Here is a 23,016-nt window from a genome sequence, read left to right on the forward strand (position 1 = left end):
CGTTTTCCAATGGAGGTGGCTGGTACCAATAGAAGTGGCTGGTGCTTAACAGGCCCGGTATCGAAGTAACGTGTCCAATATAACACATGTCCCAATCATGGTATTGATGTCAATCTCCGTGCTGGTATGGCAGTCTCAGGGGAAGCGACCCATTTGGCATTCTGTCCCCTCTTCTCACGGGGATGAACGATGTCCCCAGACATCAGCATAAAACTCTCTCCGTTGAAAAAAAACAGAGTGATCCAAGCGTAAAGACTCTGGAGGGAAGCCCTGAAATTGGTGGTTAGCACACAAGGGATATGCTGATTACGCTGTGGAGAGATGTCTCTTTGTCTTGGAGTAGAGAGATGTTGAATCTCACCCTCTGACATCGAAGCTGCATGCGAGACACCTGTCTCGGCATCGAGAGCTCTGACCTCAGTACTGAAGCAGCCAGTTATGTTATCACTGCAAAGGAGGCCACCTGTGGTATTGGGGAGTCTAACAGCAGCGGAGGAGTTAGAGCCGGCTTTTGACATGGTAGCCTCAGCATGAGACTTTCTTCCTGTTTATGGATGTTTCCAGCAGGCTTAAATGGTCTGGTTTTCCTAGATATCTCTTTTGCTGTAGAAACAGCTAGACAGCATCCAGATTTCTGGAAGATTGGAATAACCCATGGTTAGAGTTGGGGTCCGAGGACGCTGAGGGGACGTAGGCTGCTCAACCTGTGCCATGAGCAGCTGCATCAAGTGCTTAGAAGAATCCATGGCTTCTAGAGCCTTTCTCCACAGAATCACCCAAGGCGATCAATCCCAGAAGACTTAAGTTACCTGGCGTTCTTAGATATGTCTTTTGCTGTAGAAACAGCTAGATAGCATCCAGATGTTGGAAGTTCAGAATGACCCATGGTTAGAGTTGGGGTCGAAGGACACTGAGGGGCATAACAGCTCCATTCTTTAAGTCCATCTCATGTAGTGGCAACAGGTCTCGACGACGTGAGCCTCTCCCAAACAAATGAAACAGAGATAACGTCTGTCTGTTGAGGAAGCTTGCTCAACACATTTTCAAAAAAGTGGCCTTCCCAGACGCAATTCCAGATTGCTGGAGGGTAAAATAGCCAAAAATAATAAAAATAATCAATTAATATTAAAAAGGACAGGTTGCTTACCTGTAACTGTGGTTCTTCGAGTGGTCATCTGTGCAGTCACATATATGGGCTCTGCGCCTTCGGGAATCTTCTATAGCTAAGAGGCATTTTGGGCGGGAACCCCTCCCCCTCTACTGCGCATATGCAGAGGGGTTCCCGCCCAGAATCCCCAGTTCTTCTGAGACCTGAAGGCCTCGTCTGAAGAATATATATATACACCTGTAGGTGTTTCTGAAAAAAGTACTAGATAAGCATTAATAATATTTGATGGACACCAAGAGAGGAATACAGTGGGTGGGTTGTGTGACTGCACAGATGACCACTCGAAGAACCAGTTACAGGTAAGCAACCTGTCCTTCTTCATGGTCTCTGTGCATCACACATATGGGCGATTAGCAAGCTTTTACTCACCGGAGGAGGGTTGGTGTCCTTAGGTGAATACGGATGACAATACTGCCCTGCCAAAGGAGCAGTCGGATCTCGACCTGACGTCCAGTTTATAGTGTGACACAAACGTCATTGGTCGAGCCCATGTTGCTGCCTTGCATATCTCTGGAACAGTAATGCCACGATGGAAGGCAGATGATGTGGAGACAGCTCTGGTGGAATGCCCCTTAATTGATGTTGGGGGTTCCAATTTCTGCAGCTGGTAAGCCAGAGTAATACACTGGACCAGCCATGATGAGAGCCTCTGAGATGATACAGGTTGACCCTTCCTGTTTCCCCCATGACAGACGAATAGGCGTTGTGATTGGCGAAATGGAGCAGTGTGCTCTTTATAAAATGCCAAGGCCCTTCTTACGTCTAGTGAATGTAAGGTCTTTTCCAAGGTCGTTGAAGGAGAGGGGAAAAAGGCTGGTAACACAATGTCCTGATTGACATGAAAGGCAGAAACCACCTTTGGTAGGAATTGAATGTCAGGGCGGAGTATAATCTTGTTGTAGTGGAACACTAGGTATGGCTCATCTATTCTTAATGCGCATAGTTCACTTGCATGCCTTGCAGATGTGATCGCTACCAAGAAAACAATCTTTAATGTAAGAAGACATAAGGTAGTGGTTGCCAGCGGTTCGAAAGGCGACCTTGATAGTGCATGCAGTACTACAGATAAGCTCCAGGAAGGCGAAAAAGTTCTTACTGGTGGGTTTAAGTTAGATAGGCCCTTTAAAAAATGCTTAACTGTCGGGTGTGAAACACCCTGAAACCATCAATGCAATCATGGGAAAAAGTGATTGCTGCTAAGTATACTTTTAAAGAAGAAACTTTCAGGCCCTTGTCAACTAACAACAAAAAGGACAGGATCTGATGAACGGAACAAGTTTTGGGAGGAAAACCTCTTTCCGATGCAAAGGAATTAAATGTAGACCACTTCCTATTATAGTTTATTCATGTGGAAGGCTTTAGTGCCGCATCTAAAACCCTTTGGATCTTGGCTGTTAAGTCATTGTCCGTTATTGAGGGGTCAACCTCCATGCGGTCATGTGAAGTGTGTCTAAGTCTGGATGATATATCCGGCCTTGGTGCTGGAAGAGAAGATCTCTTCTCATTGATAACTTCCTGTAGAGGCCCCGCGACCTGTTCAACAGTGTCGCGAACCAATTCTGTCTGGCCACCAGGGTGTCAGAATTATGCAATTTGCGTTGTCTTGAATAATCTTGGATAATATCCTTGTTATTAGAGGAAATGGGGGAAATATGTACAGGAAGGAGTGGTTCCAGTTGTAGAGAAACGCATCTCCTAGTGATCTTTTTCCTATTCCTGCTCTGCTGCAGAATAGGTTGCAAACTGTGTTGTCTTCCGTTGCGAAGAGATCTATTTGTGGTTTCCCCCAGATTTGGAATATTTCTTCGATAATCACGGGATGAATCCTCCATTCGTGGACTACTGATCCATGCCTGCTGAGGGTGTCTGCTAGCCGGTTGTCCAGTCCCGCTATATGGACCGTTGTCAGGAATATTCGGCGTCGAGTGCACCACTCCCATATGTGAATGGTAAGTTTTATCAATGGTGGGGATTTCGTTCCCCCCTGCTTGTTGAGGTAGAAGACAACTGTTGTGTTGTCTGAAGTGACTTGGATATGTTGTTTGGATATCTCTGTCTCGAACACTTTGAGGGCCTTCTGGACCGTTAGCAGCTCGAGGTAGTTGATGTGTTTTTTCTTTTCCTTTGTTGACCAGAGTCCTTGCACTCTCAAGGAGTTGAGATGGGCTCCCCAGCCGTTGAGAGAGGCATCAGCTGTGACTGATTTGGTCGGTGTGGAGGGTTGGAAAGGTACCCCCTTTATCAAATTGTGGTGGTTCGCCCACCACCTTAAGGATTTGATAACAGTTGGTGATAGAGTCAGGATGGTGCGTCTGGCATTCTGAAGAGGGTTGAACAGTTTGTTGAACCACAGTTGTAAAATCCTCATCTTTAGTCTTGCTAAAGGTACCACTATGGTAGTTGATGCCATTAGTCCTAGCAGTCTTTGTACTGTATAGGCCGTTATGGTGTGTTGTCTCATTACTCGGATTGTCAGGTTCCTTATGACAGTCGATCTGTCCGCAGGTAGATACGCTCTGGTAGTGTTTGAATTTAGGATAGCTCCTATGTATTTTATAGTTTTGGTTGGAGAGAGAATTGACTTCTCTGTGTTTATCAGTAGACCCAGTTGACGCAAGAGATTCTGAACATAGTGGATATGATGTTGAAGGGTTTGTTCTGAATCCGCTACCAACAGCCAGTCGTCTATATATGGATGGATCTGTATGCCCTGATATCTGAGATGGGCACAGACTGCTGCAATACACTTCGTGAAGACCCTGGGTGCTGTTGAAAGACCGAAAGGTAACACCTGATATTGGAAGGCCTGATTGCCGATGATGAAGCGGAGGTAAGGTTGGCTGTTGTGATGAATGGCTATGTGAAAATAAGCATCTTTTAAATCGATGGAGGCGAACCAAGGGTGCCTTGTGAGCAACGGTAGTATAGTGGGGAGGGAAACCATTCGAAACTTCCTTGGTGTAATGTAGGCATTTACATCCCTTAAGTCCAATATGGGACGTATTCCTCCGTCGGTCTTCGGGACGGCGAAGTAGCGAGAATAGAACCCTTGGTTCATTTGTTGTTTTGATACTGGTCGTATTGCTCCTTTCTTTAAGAGCGAGTAGACTTCCTCTTGTAGAGGTGTGGATGGTGTTGTTCTTTTCAGGAGCCCCATTGGGGGTAATGAGTCGAATTCTATTCTGTAACCCCTCTCGATTAACGAGAGCACCCATTTGTCTGATGTTATTTGAGACCAGGCCCCGATTGATGTAGAGAGGCGGTTGCCAAAGGGGGGTGGGTAGTGTTGTAAATTTTGGTCAAGTCAAAGGCGCCGGTTCTGTTGGTAATCCGGTCTTCGGCGTTGGAACTTTGATTTAGAAGGTGGAAACTGTCTTCTTCCCTGCTGGAATGGTGGTGGTTGTCTGGGTTGTTGTCTGTCAGGTTGATAGCGTGGTGCACTAGACCCCGTTCCGTACCACCTTCTGGGTTTGAAGTTTTGCTGCTGCATTACTCCAATTCCCATTTTTCTGGCTGTTATTCTTGCCTTTTGGACCGTATCCACTGCCTTGTCCGTTGTTGAGTTGAAGAGGCCTGTGCCATTGAAAGGGAGGCTTTCTATACGAGTCCTGGCTTCCTGAGAGAGGCCGGCTGATCTGAGCCAGGCATGCCTGCGTAGGGCCACTGAAGCTACCATAGATTTAGCTCCGCAGTCTGATTGGTGTTTGGCCGTCGCGATCTGTTGTCTTGCCATGCGTGTAGCCTCAGCATGAAATACCCTAGCCAGTTCTCTTTGGTCATCTCCTAGATTCTCGCATAACGACATCATCTTTTCCCATAAGAAGAGCTGGTACCTCGACATCGTTGCTTGGTAATTAGCTATCTTTAAACTGAGGAATGCTGTAGAATAGATTCTGCGTCCCATCAAGTCTAATCGCCTTCCTTCCTTATCGACCGGTGCTGTATGGACCCTTTGCGATCGCCCTTGTGCTGACTCAACTATTATTGAGTTGGGTTGAGGGTGTGTGAATAAAAATTCAGCGTCTTTTTCAAAAACTCTATACATGTTGTCGAGACGCTTTGAGGATGGTTGGAATGTTGCGGGATCTTTCCAGTGCTCTTTGACATTTTTCAATAATGTTGGTAGAAATGGGATAGCCACTGGGGTTGTGGCATCCCTATAAATAGCCTCGAACACTGGGTCTGCCAATTTCTCTAGTGTTTGCTTCGTCTCAATACCCAAGGACTGTGCCATCCTTTGAATAAGGTCCGAGAAATGTCCCAGTCCTTCTGATGGGGAGACGGATCCCTGTGCCTCGACTATCGAGTCGGGCGACGGTTGCGATGGTGCTGCTGAGGTAACTGATATGGAATCGGAGCAATAATCTTCCACAGATTGTGGGGAAGAAGGAACCTGTATGGTTTGGATTTCCATCTGCTGAGATTGATGGGTCATTATCTCTTCAGGCCTAGTTACTTGTTGTGTTTGTATATTTATTTATTTATTTATTTATTACATTTCTATACCGCCCAATAGCCGGAGCTCTCTGGGCGGTTCACAAATTTACAATTGGTTCAGGTGCCAATATAGTTTCCGATGGACGACGTCGAGTGGGCGATCTTCGATATCGATCCTCTAGCTCAGGTTCAATTGCCGATATAGTTTCCAATGGGCGACGTCGAGCGGGCGATCTTCGATATCGATCGTCTAGCTCGCGCCAGTCTGTGTACTGATATTTATTTATTTATTACATTTCTATACCGCCCAATAGCCGGAGCTCTCTGGGTGGTTCACAAAAATTATGTACGTCTTGGGGGAAGTGACCACTGCAATTCCCTTTCCCAATCCCTTGCAGGAGATCTGGAGCGATGCTGCCTGCGGTAGTAGTATGAATCGGATTCACGATATCGACTATCAAAAGAACGAAGTGATTCTGGAGATCAATGGTGAGTCGATGATCGATGTCTATATTCTAGCCTCTGATGATCTGGGGCAGGTAAGTTAGTCGATGGTGAAACAGATACTTGGGCGCCCGATACTCGTAACGGATCCCTGCTATGGACGGAGGAGGCGTCCCTTATTCCCCCCTCTGACAACGATGTTGTCGTTATTGGGTCGACCATCGAAGCAGTTTGAGCTGTCGATATCGATCCCGGTTGGATTGTCAATGATGGTGCCGTTACGGGCGTGGATATCGACGTCGAAGCTGCTTTATTGGCGTGTTTATGAGGCACTTTAGATTTTTTCTTGTGCTTCCCATTATCGGCGGCTTTTGGCGTTTTTGCCTTTTTTGATAACTTTTTGGCTACTGAAGTAGCTAAGAATCGCCCTGGTGTAGCAGGGGTGTCCTGTCGGGGCCTGTCAGCTCGACTTGTTGTCGGCTGTACGGAAGCTGGAGGCACAAAAGGCTCTTCTTGCACCATAGCAGGTTTATCGACTGCTCTGAGTGCCCTTTCCCACAGCTCAGCCCTTAATTTATCTGCTCTGTGGCGTCTGGTGAGTTTGGAAAACGCTTGGCAATGAGGACAAGCGTCTACCTTGTGGCCTTCTCCTAAACAGATCACGCAAAAATTGTGTCCGTCGGACGGAGGTAACTTCGTGCCACAACGGGCACACTTTTTAAACGGGGCCTTGGGGCCCATGCAGGCTAAGTTAGAGAAAGCGGAGATTTTGAGGTAAAGTTGGAGAATATATATATATATATATATATATATATATATATATAATAGAAGGTAAGAGTAAACGAAGAGAAAAAGAAGAGGAGAAGAAGAGAGAGGTAACAAAAGTAAGTCTTAGCTATTTTTGTTTGTTTTAAACAGAAGCGTTCTTGGGGGCGGAGCCTGGCAGCCATGAATCGGTAGGTCATAATTTAGACTCCCAACTCGGAAGCCGATAAATTCTATCATCTTAAACAAGCGGGCAAGATTTTATAATGAAATGCTGTTTGAAACCCACTACTAGTGGCAGTTAAAGAATGAAGCTGATTGGGACTGTGTGGATCTTGTTTTATGCGATTAACGGCGTGACGCACTAATAATTAGCCGGGAAGTAGTGGGGGAGAACGCATATAACAGCATTCCCTGCCAACGGCTTATCAGTGAGACTGACTAGAATAATAAAACTGACAGCCGGAGTGCAGAAAAGAAATTTATGCGATTAGAAGAAGAGACTTTAAGAGTCAGCTGATCGTAGCCCGGTAATGTGATTTATTAGGTGAATGTCTAATCCCAAGAAACAGAAAGATAAAAAGGAATACAAACCTGTCTGGCAAAGGTTTCATTTACATCCGTCAAATCATACAACTGCCAGATAGTGTAAATTGCCAGAGCCCGAAGCAGAACCAGATCCAGAAGACAACACAAAAATGGCATCGAAAGCTGGCAAAAAGCCAACAGATGTGGATGAGATCAAAGAATTTATTGCCCTTAATAATACCACATTATTGGATAAAATTGACAAATTGTCTGAAAAGATGGACAAGAGACTTGATGGGTTAGTTAACTTGATAGCTCAACATGATAAAGACATTAAATCACTTAAAACAGAAGTAAATTCTCTGGGGAAGCAAATGGATCTGCTGCAAGAGAAGCATAATATAGACTTTGAAGAGCATGAGAAAAGGCTGATTCAGCTGCAACACCAGAGTAGACGATCGTCAATTCGAATCAAATACTTTCCAGAGCAACCAGCTGAAGATTTGAGAGTAATACTATTGGCTTGGTTTAAAGAGCTGATACCAGATTTGATAATTAATAATGAAGAAGTGGAAAGAATCCATAGAGTGGGTGTAAGCCGGTCCAGATCTTCTCCAAGAGATATTTTGATGAAATTTTTTAATTATTATAAAAAGGAGCAGCTTATGATTAAATTAAGATCCATAACATTGAAGTTTAAAGGATCTTCAGTTCAAATCTACAATGATCTCTGCCAACAAACTGTTGAATGGAGACACAGCATCAAGCCTATTACAGAGAAGCTCAAGGCAAGAGGAATTAAGTATGCATGGGGGTACCCGGTTTTTCTGAGATTTATGCATGCTGGAATGCTTCGCAGAGTGACCTCCTTGGAGCAAGGGCAAGAGCTTCTAAAAAGTCTGGGTCTGGATGTGGATGCAAGGGCACCTCAAACGGAAGAGGGAGAAGAAGTTGCTGGAGCAAGCGGGATGTGACTCTCACAATACTGAGATGATAGGAAAGAAGTGAATTTTTTAAATAAAAGGCTGCTGATTCGGGACTGTGGGCTCGTCTCCCCCCCCAAGGGTAATAAATGGCCTGAGTGTTAGACTTACGGGGATTTAGTGGGGGGGAAAGAGGTGGGGGGGGAGGGGGGGAGGATGGGGAGGGGAAAGGGGGGATGGGGAGGGGTAGATAGAAAAATAATAATAACGGGTGGGATATGGTTGGGTGGGTGGGAAGGGGTTGAAAGGGATTTTATGTTTGTGAATTTGAGTTTCAGAGCACAAAGGATCGAATATGGATAAAAACATAAGAATCTCAACGCTCAATGTTAAAGGTCTGGGGGCAGTCGTGAAAAGGAGGAGAACTGAACAAATGCTAAATAGAGAAGGATCTGACATTATTTTCTTGCAAGAAACCCACCAAGTAAAGGATGGGGTAAATGAAATACGTATGAAATGGTCAGTCTACTATGAAAAGTCATTGGGGACTTCAAAAAAATGGAGTGGCCATTTTGATTTCAAAAAGAAGTGGATTTATTATGGACAATATAAAAAAGATGGCAGTGGTAGATATCTTTTGATAAAGGGTCAAATTGAAGGTAAAGCGTATACGTTGGTTAATGTTTATGCCCCAAATGAGAGACATAGAGAATTTTATAGAGAATTATTTAGGGAAATAGAAAAATTTAAGGAGGGATATGTTATTTTAGCTGGAGATTTTAATATGGTTATGGATAATAGATTGGACAGGTCGAACCCCACTAGTGCTGAAAAGAGGAATAATATTACTATACTGAATAAATTGATAAAAGAAAAAGATTTCGTGGACGGTTGGCGTTTACTTAAAGGGGCGGAGCCTGGCTTTACATATTATTCTCCAGTGCATTACACGTATTCTAGGATAGATCATATCTTTGTCTCAAAAGAGTTTGCAACTAGGGTTTGTAAAATGGAATTGGGGGTAATTAAAGTAACAGATCACGCATTGCTGAGTTTAGATTTCACAGTTAGAAAGGATTATAGAGAAGCATTCAGGTGGAAATTGAATACAAAGATACTTAAATATAATAAAGTGGTGGAAAAAATGCAAAGGGAATTGTCAGAAACTTGGGAAATTAATGAAAAGGGAGGAACGGCAAGAGCAGTTGTTTGGGATACCATGAAGGCTGTAACAAGAGGGATTTGTATTAGAGAAATGTGTAATTTAAAGAGGCAACAGGTTGCAACACAGGAAAAATTAGAGGAAGAGATTAAGAATTTGGAGAAAGATTATTGGCAATCTAAAAATAAACATAAACTAATAGAATTACAACCAAAGAAAAAAGAATTAGAGAATATAAATTTAGAGGAAGTTCAGAAAAAAATAATTTATATGAAAAGAGAGTATTTTTAAAATAGTAATAAAAACTCTAGATTGCTACCTAGACTCACACAAAAGGGAAAAGCTAAGAATAGGATAGGAATAGTAAAAGATAAACAAGGGAATTATTGTCACACAATGAATGGTAAAATAATTTTTTTTTCAAGAATTTTATCAAGAATAATATAAGGAAAAGGATACTCAAAAAAAGAAGATGGAAGTTTACATAGAAAAGTATATAAAGAAGAGAATGGAAATAGAACATAAAGAGTTAATGGAAAGGATTATATCTCAAAGAGAAATTGAAGAGGTTATTGAGAATTTGAAAGTGAATAAATCACCTTGGGTAGACGGTTTAGGACCGGAATATTATAAAGTTTTTAAAACGTTTTTAGTACCCAAATTATTGAAGTTACATAATGCTATATTGGAAGGAGAGAGGATTCCAGAATCATGGGAACATTTGTTGATAATTTTAATTCCAAAGCCAGATAAGGATTTGACTGTCCCTGATTCATATACACCTATCTCGTTAATAAATCAAGATGCTAAAAATTTTTCAGGTATTTTAGCAAAACGATTAAATAAATTTATAGCTAAATATATAGGGGAAGATCAATGTGGATTTGTAGCAGGCAGACAAATGCATAATTTAGTGGGTAGAGTTTTAAATGTAATACAGGTGATAAAAAAGTCAAAGATTAAAGCGGGAATTTTAGCATTGGATATTTTTAAGGCTTTCGATTGTGTGAGCTGGCAAGCATTAAAGATGGTTTTAAATAAAATGGGATTTGGAAATAGATTTAAAGCTATAATAGAACAGCTATACTCTCAAAACACAGCCGTAGTGGTAGTGAATGATGGAGTTATGGCTAAGATATTACTTGCTAGAAGGACAAGACAAGGATGCCCACTGTCGCCTGTCCTGTTTGTAATGGTTATGGAATTATTGGCAAATTCTATAAGAGATGATGGGGAGATGGAAGGGATAGGTGGTATTAAAAAAATAAAACTGAATATGTTTGCGGATGATACTTTGTTAACTATTAAAAATCCATTAAGAAAGATGGAAAGAATTAAACAGCAACTTAGAGAGTTTGAGGAAATTACTGGGTTAAGAATAAATTGGTCAAAATCAGAGATGATGTTATTTAATTATACTAAAAAGGAAGAGAAGGATTAGGAAGGAAAAGGAACAGAAATGAGAGTTAAAGAACAGATTAAATATCTGGGTATTAGAATTACAAAAAAATTGGAGAGTTTGGAGAAGAAGAATTTAAATAGGTTGAAAAAAGAGATTTTAGTAAAAATGGAAAAATATGAAAGATTGAATTTATCATGGTTTGGAAGAATAGCATTAGTAAAAATGAAGATTTTAGCAAAGATTAATTTTGCCTTTAGGATGATACCAATAAAAATTTCAGAAATAGAGCTAAAAATTTGGCAGAATATCATAAATAATTATTGTAATGGGGATAAGAAAGCGAAGATAAATAAGAATAAATGGTATTTAAGCCAAAAAAAGGGAGGATTGGGTCTCCCAAATATTAACCTATATTATATAGCTAATAGGGTAAGACATATTGTAGAAGCAATTATAGGAGGAGATTTAGATTGGATGGAGGATAAAACTACAAGTAACTTAGAGGTGAATTTGGAAAATATATTTTTTAGGGAAGGAGGTAAAAAATGGGCTGAAAGTATAGGTAATCCGCTCTTGAAGTTTCATTGGGAAATTTGGAGTAAATATAAAGGGGAGTTGCTTTTGAGCAGCTCCCCTTTATCACCGGTAATAATGTTAAAGAATTTCCCTGAGGACTCAAAGAGTAGATTAAGTAAAGTTCTAATAGAGAAAAATAAAATGAAATTAAGGGAATGGTTAAGAGGGATGAATACAAGAGAGGAGTTGGAAGAGGTCCTAAAAGATAAAAAATTAACTTGGTTAAATTATTGGCAATTAGAACAATGGACCAAAAATTAGGTAAGAGAAAATGGAGATTGTAGAGAGTTGTCAAAGTTTGAGGAATTAATTGTTAAAAAAGAAATTGATAAGGGAAAAAATACAGTGACAAAAGGGTTAATGAGTGAAATATATAGAATATTGCTGGAGAAAGGGTTGACGGATAGCTCAGGAAAATTGGTTTGGGAGACAGATTTGAAGGTTCAGATAGGACAACAGAGTTGGGAAGGACTATGGAGACAAAGAGTGTTGAGAAATATGTCAGTGAAAATAAAAGAGAATTATTATAAAATTATATGGAGGTGGTACCTAACCCCGGTTAGATTAAATAAGATAATCAACATTCAGCAAATTGTTGGAGAGGTTGTGGGGGGAAAGGAACGTATTTACATATGTGGTGGGAATGCAAATATGTACAAAAATTTTGGAACATGGTGTTTTCGGAGATTGAAGAAATTGTGGGAATGAAGATAGAACAAACACCAAGAGTTGCATTACTGTCACTATTTGAAGATTTAAAATGTAAAAAAGAAGTTAAGGAATTGATAATGAATTTGCTGACTGCCGCAAGGTTGATTGTAGCTAGGAACTGAAAGAGTCAAGGGGATTATTGTATTGAAGAATGGTATAAAGAAGTATGGGATATAGCTATTAATGATAAATTGACATGTAATATTAATGTGAGAAGAGGTATAGCAAAAATGAATGATTTTGAGGTAATCTGGAAACAGTTCCTAATATTTGTGTTTTCTAAGGGAAGTGGGAAACCACCAGCAGAAGAAACTATGAGATTTTGGAAACAGGAATAAGATCCCGAGGTGGGGGGTGCACATTTAAGTTAACTATGATTATGTTAAATAGATTAAGCGAGAATATATGATATTAATGTTAATCAACATTTATGTAGTATGTTGCTTTTTTCTTTTAATTGTAATGGTGTATGTTTAAGTATTGAAAATAATTTAAAAAACAAAACAAAAAAACGGAAGCGTTCTCAACGAGGCTGTCGCGGTGACGGTCGAAGAACTGGGGATTCTGGGCGGGAACCCCTCTGCATATGCGCAGTAGAGGGGGAGGGGTTCCCGCCCAAAATGCCTCTTATCTATAGAAGATTCCTGAAGCAGGGCTTCGCACTGGCGCAGAGCCCATATGTGTGATGCACAGAGACAACGAAGAAGAACAAACTGAAATCAAACTAAAACAACTAAAAACCTGAGTCTAAAAACTTTCTCCTCACAAGAAAGACAGAAGTTCCCAACAAGACATCCTTTCAGCAAGGTGGTTGAAAGAGAACTGAGGAGAAGGGTGGGAACCCAGAGTCAGTGGACAGTGGGGGAGGGGTTCCTGCCAAAAACTTTTGCCTCAGCTATAGAAGTTTCCGATAAGAGCTCCATGGAGGCACAGAACCCATATGTGTGATGCACAGAGACCACGAAGAACTCAGACTTCTAGAACTCTTTGAAAACTTGATACAGGAAAGCTTCACACTATAACAGCACTCAAGAAAGGACTGAACCCGCTTACCCATCACATTCCTTTTTAATTTGGGAGGATTCTTTGTTATCTTTTTAGTACTGATACACAATTTCCTTCCTTCCTTTTCTTTAGTTTTCTTCTTCATGACAAATTCATCACGGTCATCTTCACTGAAGCTGGAATCACCCTCTGATTCTTCAGCTGAAACTAAAGGTGTTAAAAAGGTCAGCAGTAAAAGTGGGCAGGGACAGTCATGTATTCAGCAATGGCATAAAGTTTCAGTAAAGTTTCAGTTTTTTAAGTCAATAAAGTTTCAGTTTTTTAAGTCGTTGGGTTTTTTAAAACAAACAAACAGGTTGTGTTTTATTCAGAAAAAAAACTTTTGTTTGTATCTATTGGACACTGTGATGTCCCTTTAATAAGGGTTCGCGTCTAAGTCAGCTAATTGTTGGAGGTATAAGGCAGCTAATGCTTGTTTTAAACATATATATTGGCAATGCCCAGTAGTTGCCCATTTGGGGGAGGAGGTCATGATATGGACAAACTTTGTATTAGAAAAATCTTTAATATTTATTGATGTACATACTCTTTTAAATTATCTTCCTGTTTCCTGGAAGTCCATACACAGTGAGTGCAAATGGATTCTGTGTGCCCTTCTGACAGCTGAAACACTGATATTACAACACTGGAAGGTTAATATAACACTTTCAAAGAAAACCGTTTGTTGAGCTGAACATTCTCCCTCTGACAACAGCACCTGGGAAGTTATCAGCCCAGCTCAAGGTCGTGCTAATCAGGTGTTGACTCGCTTTAGCTGTGGGGAAAACAACCTGGAGGGGAGGGGCCCCTGTTTGCAAGGGAGGGGGGAGCCAGGGGCCCGAGTGAGGCTTGGGATTGGTTAGGATGGGTCACGGTACTGATGGGCCCGAAAAGGGATAAAGGAGTGAGCAACCAGCGGCCAGCCATCTTCCCTGGAACTACATGAGCGTCGATCGGAGGATCCCTGGCGAGCCGGGTAGTTCTTGGTTTTAGAAAGTTTTTTTGTGTTTTACGTGCCTGGACCAACGTTTGGGCTAATGTTTTAAGCATTTGATTGCTGCTAAACTTACCCTAAACCTCTTCCCTCATCCCCCTTCTCTTTCCCTTTCCTTTACATTCCCTTGTTTGTGCATTGAGTGTGCTGTGAATGGAGCCTTACATGTTAGGTGTAGAGTGAGTTAATAAAACTGCTCCAGTCCTTAATCTGTGGTGTGTGTATGGTTATTCTTCGAAGGACTGGCTAATACCGTCTTGGTATGGGGTTAGGGAGGTGGAGATCTGGGTAATCGGACGATTGGTCCTGAGCCTACCTTGCAGGGAGGTTGGGTGGACCCCAGCCTTCCTTCACACTAACAGTCATCCGTGTACTGGGGAACATGGGTGGGAGGGTGCTGTCGTATCATGTCCTGCTTGTTCACATCTGGGCTACTGAACCACATAACCATGAACATAATACAAACTGGATTTTCTCAACTCTGTGCAACCCCTTGCTTCAACAGATCACGCTTGGATGCTATACCCAATGTTCTGTGGGGCTGACTAAAGTCCAAGTGCATTTATTTATTTATTACATTTTTATACCGCCCAATAGCCGAAGCTCTACCTTTGCCACATTTAACATTTCCAAAGATAGTTAACAAAACAAAACAACAGTCAGCTATCAAACCTGGTTATCACAAACAGATGCTGATGCTTGCTGGAATATTTTTTCCTCACTACAATTCTCATAAAGGTAATTTCTTGTTGCTCCTGTTCCTCCAGAAATGTTTTTTTTCTTTGCAAACTGAAGAGCCCATCCTCAGTTTGTGGCCTTCTGAAGTTTCCTCTACAATCTCCTCTTCCTCCTCCTCTTCACTAGACACTAATTCTTCTCCAGGGTGCAAGTTCATGTAGATAAAAAACTCCTTCCCCTCTTGGTGGGTTGTGATCACTATCACCAAGGCACACTATAGTTTTAAAGGGATAGTCCATTGGTAGCAAATCCCCGCTTTCTGCAACTTCTCTGAACATTATCTGTAGGCTTTATGACTCTGCGAAGTTCCTGAACTTATATCCTGGAAAATTATATATTGTTGATCATGGAGAAACTTATGGACATTGTGGGTGCTGGGCAAAATGGTGTCCTTTGCCTCCAGGTTTACTGCCTAAGATTAAGGACACATGACCTGCCTTCCATCTACATATTTACTTTTTTTTAAAAAAAATGAACATAACTCTGAAGGAGTTAGACGCTGACTAAAATGGCTACATTTTAGAATTCATACTTCTCTTTGCACAAACTATAGTAATATTTCTCAAAGTTACAAAAAAAATGGTAGGGGGAACCCTAACCCTTTAATTTTTGGTCCTAAGTGGATAAAGGCCTCTATCCCAAATCTAAGTTAGGAATAAACCATTGCATCCAGAAAATGCCATCACCATTACAAGAGCAAGAAGCACAAGATAAGAGTTTCATTGTGAAAATTTAAGGATAACCTTGTTCCTGAGAGTCTTGAAGTTTAGGGTTGTGTCTCAATGGTTCAGTCATTGACAATGCTAAGGCAATTTCCATGTTTCTCTGGTAAAGTTTATCATCCAAGGCTCTGAAACAATTAGAAAAACCATTTAAAAAAAAACCTTTCTCAATACAAAAAACCCAAAACATTAACCCAGGAACTGAAAAATTTCATAGAATCATAAAATAGTAGAGTTGGAAGGGGCCTATAAGGCCATCAAGTCCAACCCCCTGCTCAATGCAGGAATCCACACTAAAGCATCCCTGATAGATGGTTGTCCAGCTGCCCCTTGAATGCCTCTAGTACGCTTTGCTTAAAGTTGGATCCCAGATTCTTAACCATAGTTAAGAGGGAACTTGTGTTTTATCACTATCAGCCATGTTGAGTAACAGAGAGAAATTATATGAGCCCCAGACAGCATCGGGGGTGGGGGCATAGGATTTTTCAGATTCTGAATTGGCGGTCAGAGAAAGCAGTCTGAGCTCAGAGCCAGGCATCTGCCCCCCTTCCCCCACAGCTGGCGAGGAAATAACCACCCTGGCTGCCTTTCCAAGTTTGCAAAGATGACCTACAAGGGCATGTGCCAGTGGGTGGGAAGGGGAAAAGGGCCTGGGGAAACCGGCATACAATGTATCCCCAGGCTTCCCCAACCTCCTTCACACCCAGCTGGACAGGCAAAAACGTCCATCTAGCCAAAATGCAGAGTGGAAGGAACCCAGAGGCAAAGATCGCCTCTGTCACTGGATTGCTGTGAGTAAGTCTTTGCGTTCGGAAGTTTACGAGCACTGGCATAGGATTGTGCTCTCAGACACATAAGAAAGTTTGAAATTAACTCATGCTAGATCACATTTAATTCATTGTTACTTTGTAAACAAGGGATTTATTTAATCCATTTCTTAGTCATCTTTCACTTCCATAGGATTCCCAAAGTGGCTTATAGCTAGTAACAATGCACATTCTCAAAAGAAATTCTTGCTTTGACTTACTTTTTATTTGGTGATACCTTCTGTAAGTCAATCTCCTTTTGGGGGGCTTTCTTTTGATGCACCATTTTCTCCTTTGCTGACTCAGAGTGCATATTCTTTGATTTTTTGTTTGAAGGTACAGTTATATATGCAAAATCTTCATCTTTTTAGCAAGCACATTAGAGATAAATTACTTCAGTCTTGTACAAATTCTTTCAGCCATCAAAAGTCACACAAGTCACAAGTAAAATTCATAATACAGTAAAATATTGTAGTGCATTAGTTCATTTAATGTAATACACTAGAATTAAACAGAGCACAAGGAGGTATTGTCATACCCATACCAGAGCAAGGATAAACTCGGGAAAATGAGCAATCCCCCCACCCTCTGCTTGAAATTGCTCCCTCTCAAAAAGCATCCACTGCAAATTGTGAATGGTAAGACACTGTATGTGCCTCCTTCCCTTTCAACTTGGCTTGCAACACTTCAGCTGAAGTGTGGACGATGGGAGGCTTGTTGCATCCAGAGCCAAGGAAACCCTCTCCACAACATCCCCAAGGTTGGCAGAGCAGAGCTCAAACTCATAAAGGGCACAAAGTTAATTGCAATCCTGAAGCAAGGGAACAGGCTTCTGAAGCCAGATTGTAATATAAATTGGAGTCTCATAAAGCAGGCTTTGGATAGTGAAAATTATTTTTTTATTATCTATCTTGTGTGCTTACATGCCATAAGCCTTTTCCTATTTAAAACACAAACAAAACAAAATGCACACAAGGTCTTAACCACACTAGAAGAAGACAGAAAGAACAAACAGGTCATCTATCAGTACAAAACACACACTTTCTAGTGGGGTTCTGGAGAACTTTTGCTCTGCCCCATGGTTATTATGCTGTCATTAACATCTAAATGAACTGTTGAGTGAGGAAATCCAGGGATTTGGGGTACAATGTCATTAGGACACCGATGATATCTAAGGCTGTTTCTATACCTGCCCTTTCCCCCAGGATCATTCCTGTGCATGCAAATGACACACAGGGGATCCCGGTAGCAGGCAGGGACAATCCCTCCATTTTCCTGGAATAACCCTTAGGTGTAGAAAGGGCCTAACTCTATTTCTCATGTGCATCAGATTCACGTGAAACTGCACAAGTGCTGAATTGGTGTCTGGAATCATTAATAGAATGGATGAAGAGTAATCCAGAAAATATGAAAGTACTGCTGCTGGATAGTTCATCTGATCAGTGAAGCAGGATTGAGACTGTTCTGGATGGGCTTGCACTCTCCACGAAGGGACAGATTAGCAGTCTAAGGGCTGTTAAGATCTGGTTTTGTGTTTAGAGGTTTGTAGCTCTGATACCACCAACCCCCAATCATGGAGAAGACAAGGATGAAACCTTTGATAAGCAAATTGCCAGTATTTCAAGGAAGTGCAATGTAGTAATAAGGGGGGGGGGGGCTGCTGGGAGACAAATTCTGCCAAAAGTGCCCCCTCCACGAAATTCCTGCCTTATGTGGCTGATAAATTTCTCCTACAGAAAGTGGAGGAAGAAACTAGAGGATCGGCTATCCTTGACTTGATACTGACCAATAGGGATGACTTAGTGGATAAAGTGTAGCCATACGTGTACTCTGGATTTTACGAAAGTTGATTTTAATAAACTCAGAACTATGATAAGTAAGGTCCTGTGGCAAGTGACCCTAATGAGAAAAGGAGTTCAAGATGGGTGGGAGTATTTAAAAAAGGAAAATTTAAAGGCACAATTACAAACAATTCCAACTAGGAAAAAAGATAGAAGTCAACAGAAGAAACCAATGTGGCTCCACAAAAAGCTTAGAGATGACCTGAAAACAAAAAAGGATACATATAGGGAGTGGAAGGAAAGCCAGGCTACAAAAGAAGAGCACAGACAGGTAGCACAGAAGTGCCGAAATGGCATCAGGAAGGCTAAAGCTGAGAATTAGCTGAGATTAACAAGGGATGCTAAAAGCAATAAAAAGGCTTTCTTCAGATACATGAGTAGTAAAAGACAGAGGAAAGAAATGGTAGTTCAACTGCTTAATGAGGATGGCAAATTGATAACAGATGACAAAGAAAACGCAAACATACTCAATTCTACTTTGGCTCAGTCTTCTCCCAAAAGCAGATCTATGACCCCCCCTGGCAAATGTGAAGTGCAAGCTGAAGGGGCAGGATTGAAGCTTGAGATTGATAAACAAATGGTCAAGGAACACCTAATTTCTTTGAATGAGTTCTAATCTCCAGGGCCCAATAAACTGCATTCTAGAGTAATGAAGGAGATGGCAGAAGAACTCTCAGAACCACTGTCTATTGTCTTTGCAAAATCATGGAAAACTGGTGAAGTGCCGGACGACTGGAGGAGGGCTAAAGTTGTCCCTATTTTCAAAAAGGGCAAAAAGGAGGAACCTGTGAACTGCAAACCAGTTAGTCTGACATCAATCCCTGGGGAATTTTTGAAGCCGATTATAAAGAAATCAGACTGTAAGCACCTTGAAAACAATGCAATAATTACTAGAAGCCAACATGGATTTGTCAAGAACAAATCCTGTCAGACTAATCCGATCTCATTTTTAGATTATTATTTATTTATTATTTATTTATTTAGAATATTTATATACCGCTCCCCACTGAAAAATTTTGGAGCGGTGTACAGGATAAAATGAAAATTAAACGCTTAAAACAAATTTTAAAAGAAGCAAATACAGAGACTCAAGGCTGCAAATTAAGGAAAGGCTTCCTGGAACAAAGATGTTTTCAGGAGGCGCTGAAAGGAATACAAAGTTGGTGCCTGCTTCACCTCCAGAGGCACCAGATTGAGTAACCTCCCTTATGGACTGTGGGAACGCTGTGGACATAATATATCTTGACTTCAGAAAAGCTTTAGACAAAGTACCCCATGACATTTTGATTAGCAAAATAGATAAAAGTGGGCTAGATGGAACAACTATTAGGTGGATCCGCAGTTGGTTACAGAATTGGACTCAAAGAGTGCTTTTCAATGGTACCTTCTCAAACTGGGGGGAACTAACGAGTGGGGTACCACAGGGCCCAGTCCTGGGCCCAGTGCTCTTCAACATTTTTATTAATGATTTGGACGAGGAGGTGCAGGGAATGCTTATGAAATTTGCAGATGACACAAAATTGGGTGGGATAGCTAATACCCTGGAAGACAGAAACAAACTTCAAAGTGATCTTGATAGGCTGGAGTGCTAGGCTGAAAGCAACTAGAGATGTAAAATTTCCAAAAATTTTGAAGGCATGGGAGAAAACCATTTTTCCCTAGGCGGTTTCAGGAAAAAACTGAAATTTTTGGGAAAATTTAAAAAAAATACAGTATTAGCACTTTTTACAGATTGAAAGGCACTTTGTTATTTTAGGAACATAAAATGTAATAATGTACATGTTGGTTTGGTATAAAATCACATTTGGTACAGTGTATTCAAGCAATTATTACGAATTGAATTTACTTTTTTTTAATTAAATTTTAACTTTTTAACAAATGGAGCTACAAGCTCCTGAACTGTAAGGAACCTTTTTTGGTTTTGTCAGTTTATGAGGAGCATGCAAAAAACAATTATAAAAACAAACAGAAGCCAACAACATTAGTAACAAAGAAAATTATTTATGTCTCTGCCAGTCCTCCACAGTGTCAGGCAGACATAAAGCACCCATTTTTATTGTATTTTATATTATGGTTTTATACTGTTGTTTTATATTATGAATGGTTTTAATTTTTGTGAACCGCCCAGAGAGCTCCGGCTATTGGGCGGTATAGAAATGTAATAAATAAATAAATAAATAAATAAATTCCCATAAGAAAAAATGGAGGAACAAGATTCAATGAATATGTGCATGAAATTCAATCAGACCCATTTTCTGAGCTAAAGCTATCATTATCAGTTTCAGTCTCTGCTTCAATGGCAGTGCTGCCCCCTAGAGGCAGAAATGCATCTTCCTCTTGCATTTGAGAGTTGTAGTCTCAGTTTGCAACCTAGGACTTGCTTGTCCTTGGTGCTCAGAAACTGTAATAATCTGATACTGTACATCATTTTTAGAAATCATTTGTAGAAGTAAATATATGAACATTTCATTCATCTTGCTAAAATAAAACATTTCATAATCCATTTTTTCTTTTTCTTTTTTCAATTTTGGAGGGAAAACCAAAAAGGCTTCGGGGGGAAAAACGGGAGGGGGGAACGATTTCCCCCAGTTTTTTCCCCATCTCTAAAAGCAACAGAATGAAATTTAATAGAGATAAAAAGAAACCAAATGCACAGTTACAAGATGAGGGATACTTGGCTCAGCAATACTACAAACGAGAAGAATTGTTGTAGATCACAAGCTGAATATAAGCCAACAGTGTGTAGTGACTGCAAAAAAAAGCAAATGCTATTTTGGGCTGCATTAATAGAAGTATAGCTTCCAAATCACGGGAGGTACTGGTTCCTCTCTATTCGGCCCTGGTTAGGCCTCATCTAGAGTATTGCGTCCAGTTCTGGGCTCCATAATTCAAGAAGGACGCAGACAAGTTGGAGCGTGTTCAGAGGAGGGCAACCAGGATGATCAGGGGTCTGGAAACAAAGCCCTATGAAGAGAGACTGAAAGAACTGGGCATGTTTAGCCTGGAGAAAAGAATATAGAGGGGAGACATACAGTAATAGTCTTCAAATACTTAAAAGGTTGTCACACAGAGGTGGGCCAGGATCTCTTCTCAATCCTCCCAGAGTGCAGGAAACAGAATAATGGGCTCAGATTACAGAATGAAGGACCCTTTGGGTCCGAAATATGTTGCATTTTAGAATAAACTATATCTTTGTATCTACCCCTTTGCCTTTGGCTTTTTGGCAGCCCTCAAGGTACAGGAAACCAGATTCCAGCTGGATGGCAGGAAAAACTTCCTGACTATTAGAGCAGTATGACAATGTAACCAATTACCTAGGGAGGCATTCAAGATGCAACTGGACAGTCATCTGTCAGGGATGCTTTAAGGTGGAGTCCTGCGTTCAGCAGGGGGTTGGACTTGATGGCCTTGTAGGCCCCTTCCAACTCTGCTATTCTATGATTCTATGAAGCACTTTTAACCAGCTTCAACTAATTTGCCAACTGCAACCCCATCTGGACAGAGATAATCTGGCCACAGGTATCTATATTCTAGTAACATCCTGTTTGAGCTGCTAACATGCATTGCATTTGTGTCTGCATTTGAAAACTATTGGGAAGTTTCAATTGATGCAGCTACATTACTATCTGGGAACAGATGTATAGAACATATTTTGCCACTTTTAAAACAATTAACACCGGCTTCTGGCCTGCTTTCAAACACAATTCAAAGTGCTTACCTTAACATTTAAATACCTTAACAACTTAAACCAGGGGTGGGGAATCTCAGGCCAAATGTAGTCCTCCTGGGGTCCCAATCTGGCATTCAGGGGTTCCCCAGAGAGCAATGCCCCCTTTTCCTGAATACCGATCATTTGGTGTGTTTTTCAGATTTTGCACTGTTTTCCCCCCTTTTCAAAAGGCTGAAATGCCTCTCCTAACCCGGTAAGAACTTTAAGCTAAAAATGTGTTAGTATCTTTGGTATTTTGGCACTGCTCCTTTTGCGGTTGGTCCCACCCATCGCTGGAATGCAGCCCCCCCCCCAAGTGTATCCAAAATCGAATTTGGCTCTTAGGTGGAAAGAGGTTTCCCAGCTCTGGCTAAGGACCTCAAGGGCCATTTGATCCCACATGGGGCCTGCCTGGATGCTGAGATCTTCTTTGGGTCACCCTGCCATTGGAGAGGTAGTGACCTAAGATGGGGGTCTGTGAAGGTCCTTCCTCTGTGAGACTCTTGTGTTTATGATGCATTGTCCAGGGAGCTCATCATGTTCCAACCTCATTATCTTCTCAGCACCACTTGAAGACTTTTGTCAATGCCAAGGTTTTTCAGATTTGTTTTAATATGGTCTTGCTATGGCTTTTATTGTACTTGTTTTTACAGTTCTGCTTCTTAACAATTATTCACTATATTGTTGCTTTATTTAGTTGTTTTAGCCTGTTTGATTTGTTAGCCTTTAGTATACAAATATATGATTATTTTTAAAATGTCACCAAAGCATTTGGTTTTCAACAGGGCCAAATACAATGTTTCAATAAATCAAATAAATCATTCCCAATTTGATGAGAGTTGCTTCTCAAAGCAAGTACCTTGTCATGGCTTGAGGTCCATGTTAGGCATTATAAAAAAAGGAATTGAGAATAAAACTGTCAGTATCATACTGCCTTTGTCTATAGTGTGACCATACTCAGAATACTGTGTACAGTTCTGGTCACCACAACTAAAAAGATATTGTAGGGCTGGAAAAAGTGCAGAAAAGGGAAACTAAAAAGATTG

General features: G+C 41.0%; 1 protein-coding gene across 3 annotated transcripts in view; it reads right to left on the reverse strand.

Moving 5' to 3' along the window:
* The window catches only part of RAD51AP1 (RAD51 associated protein 1), a 41,425-nt gene that overhangs the window by 13,184 nt on the left and 5,225 nt on the right, over nt 1-23,016 (reverse strand). For all 3 annotated transcript variants that reach the window (XM_063133438.1, XM_063133437.1, XM_063133439.1), the window contains exons 3-5: nt 16,642-16,783; nt 15,636-15,742; nt 13,170-13,328 (exon numbers count right to left, since the gene is read on the reverse strand). In XM_063133438.1, coding sequence (XP_062989508.1) covers nt 13,170-13,328; nt 15,636-15,742; nt 16,642-16,783 — 408 coding nt within the window. The remainder of the gene's footprint in view (nt 1-13,169; nt 13,329-15,635; nt 15,743-16,641; nt 16,784-23,016) is intronic.

The sequence above is a fragment of the Elgaria multicarinata genome, chromosome 9 (genome assembly GCF_023053635.1).
Source record: "Elgaria multicarinata webbii isolate HBS135686 ecotype San Diego chromosome 9, rElgMul1.1.pri, whole genome shotgun sequence".
NCBI classification, from domain to species: Eukaryota; Metazoa; Chordata; class Lepidosauria; order Squamata; family Anguidae; genus Elgaria; species Elgaria multicarinata.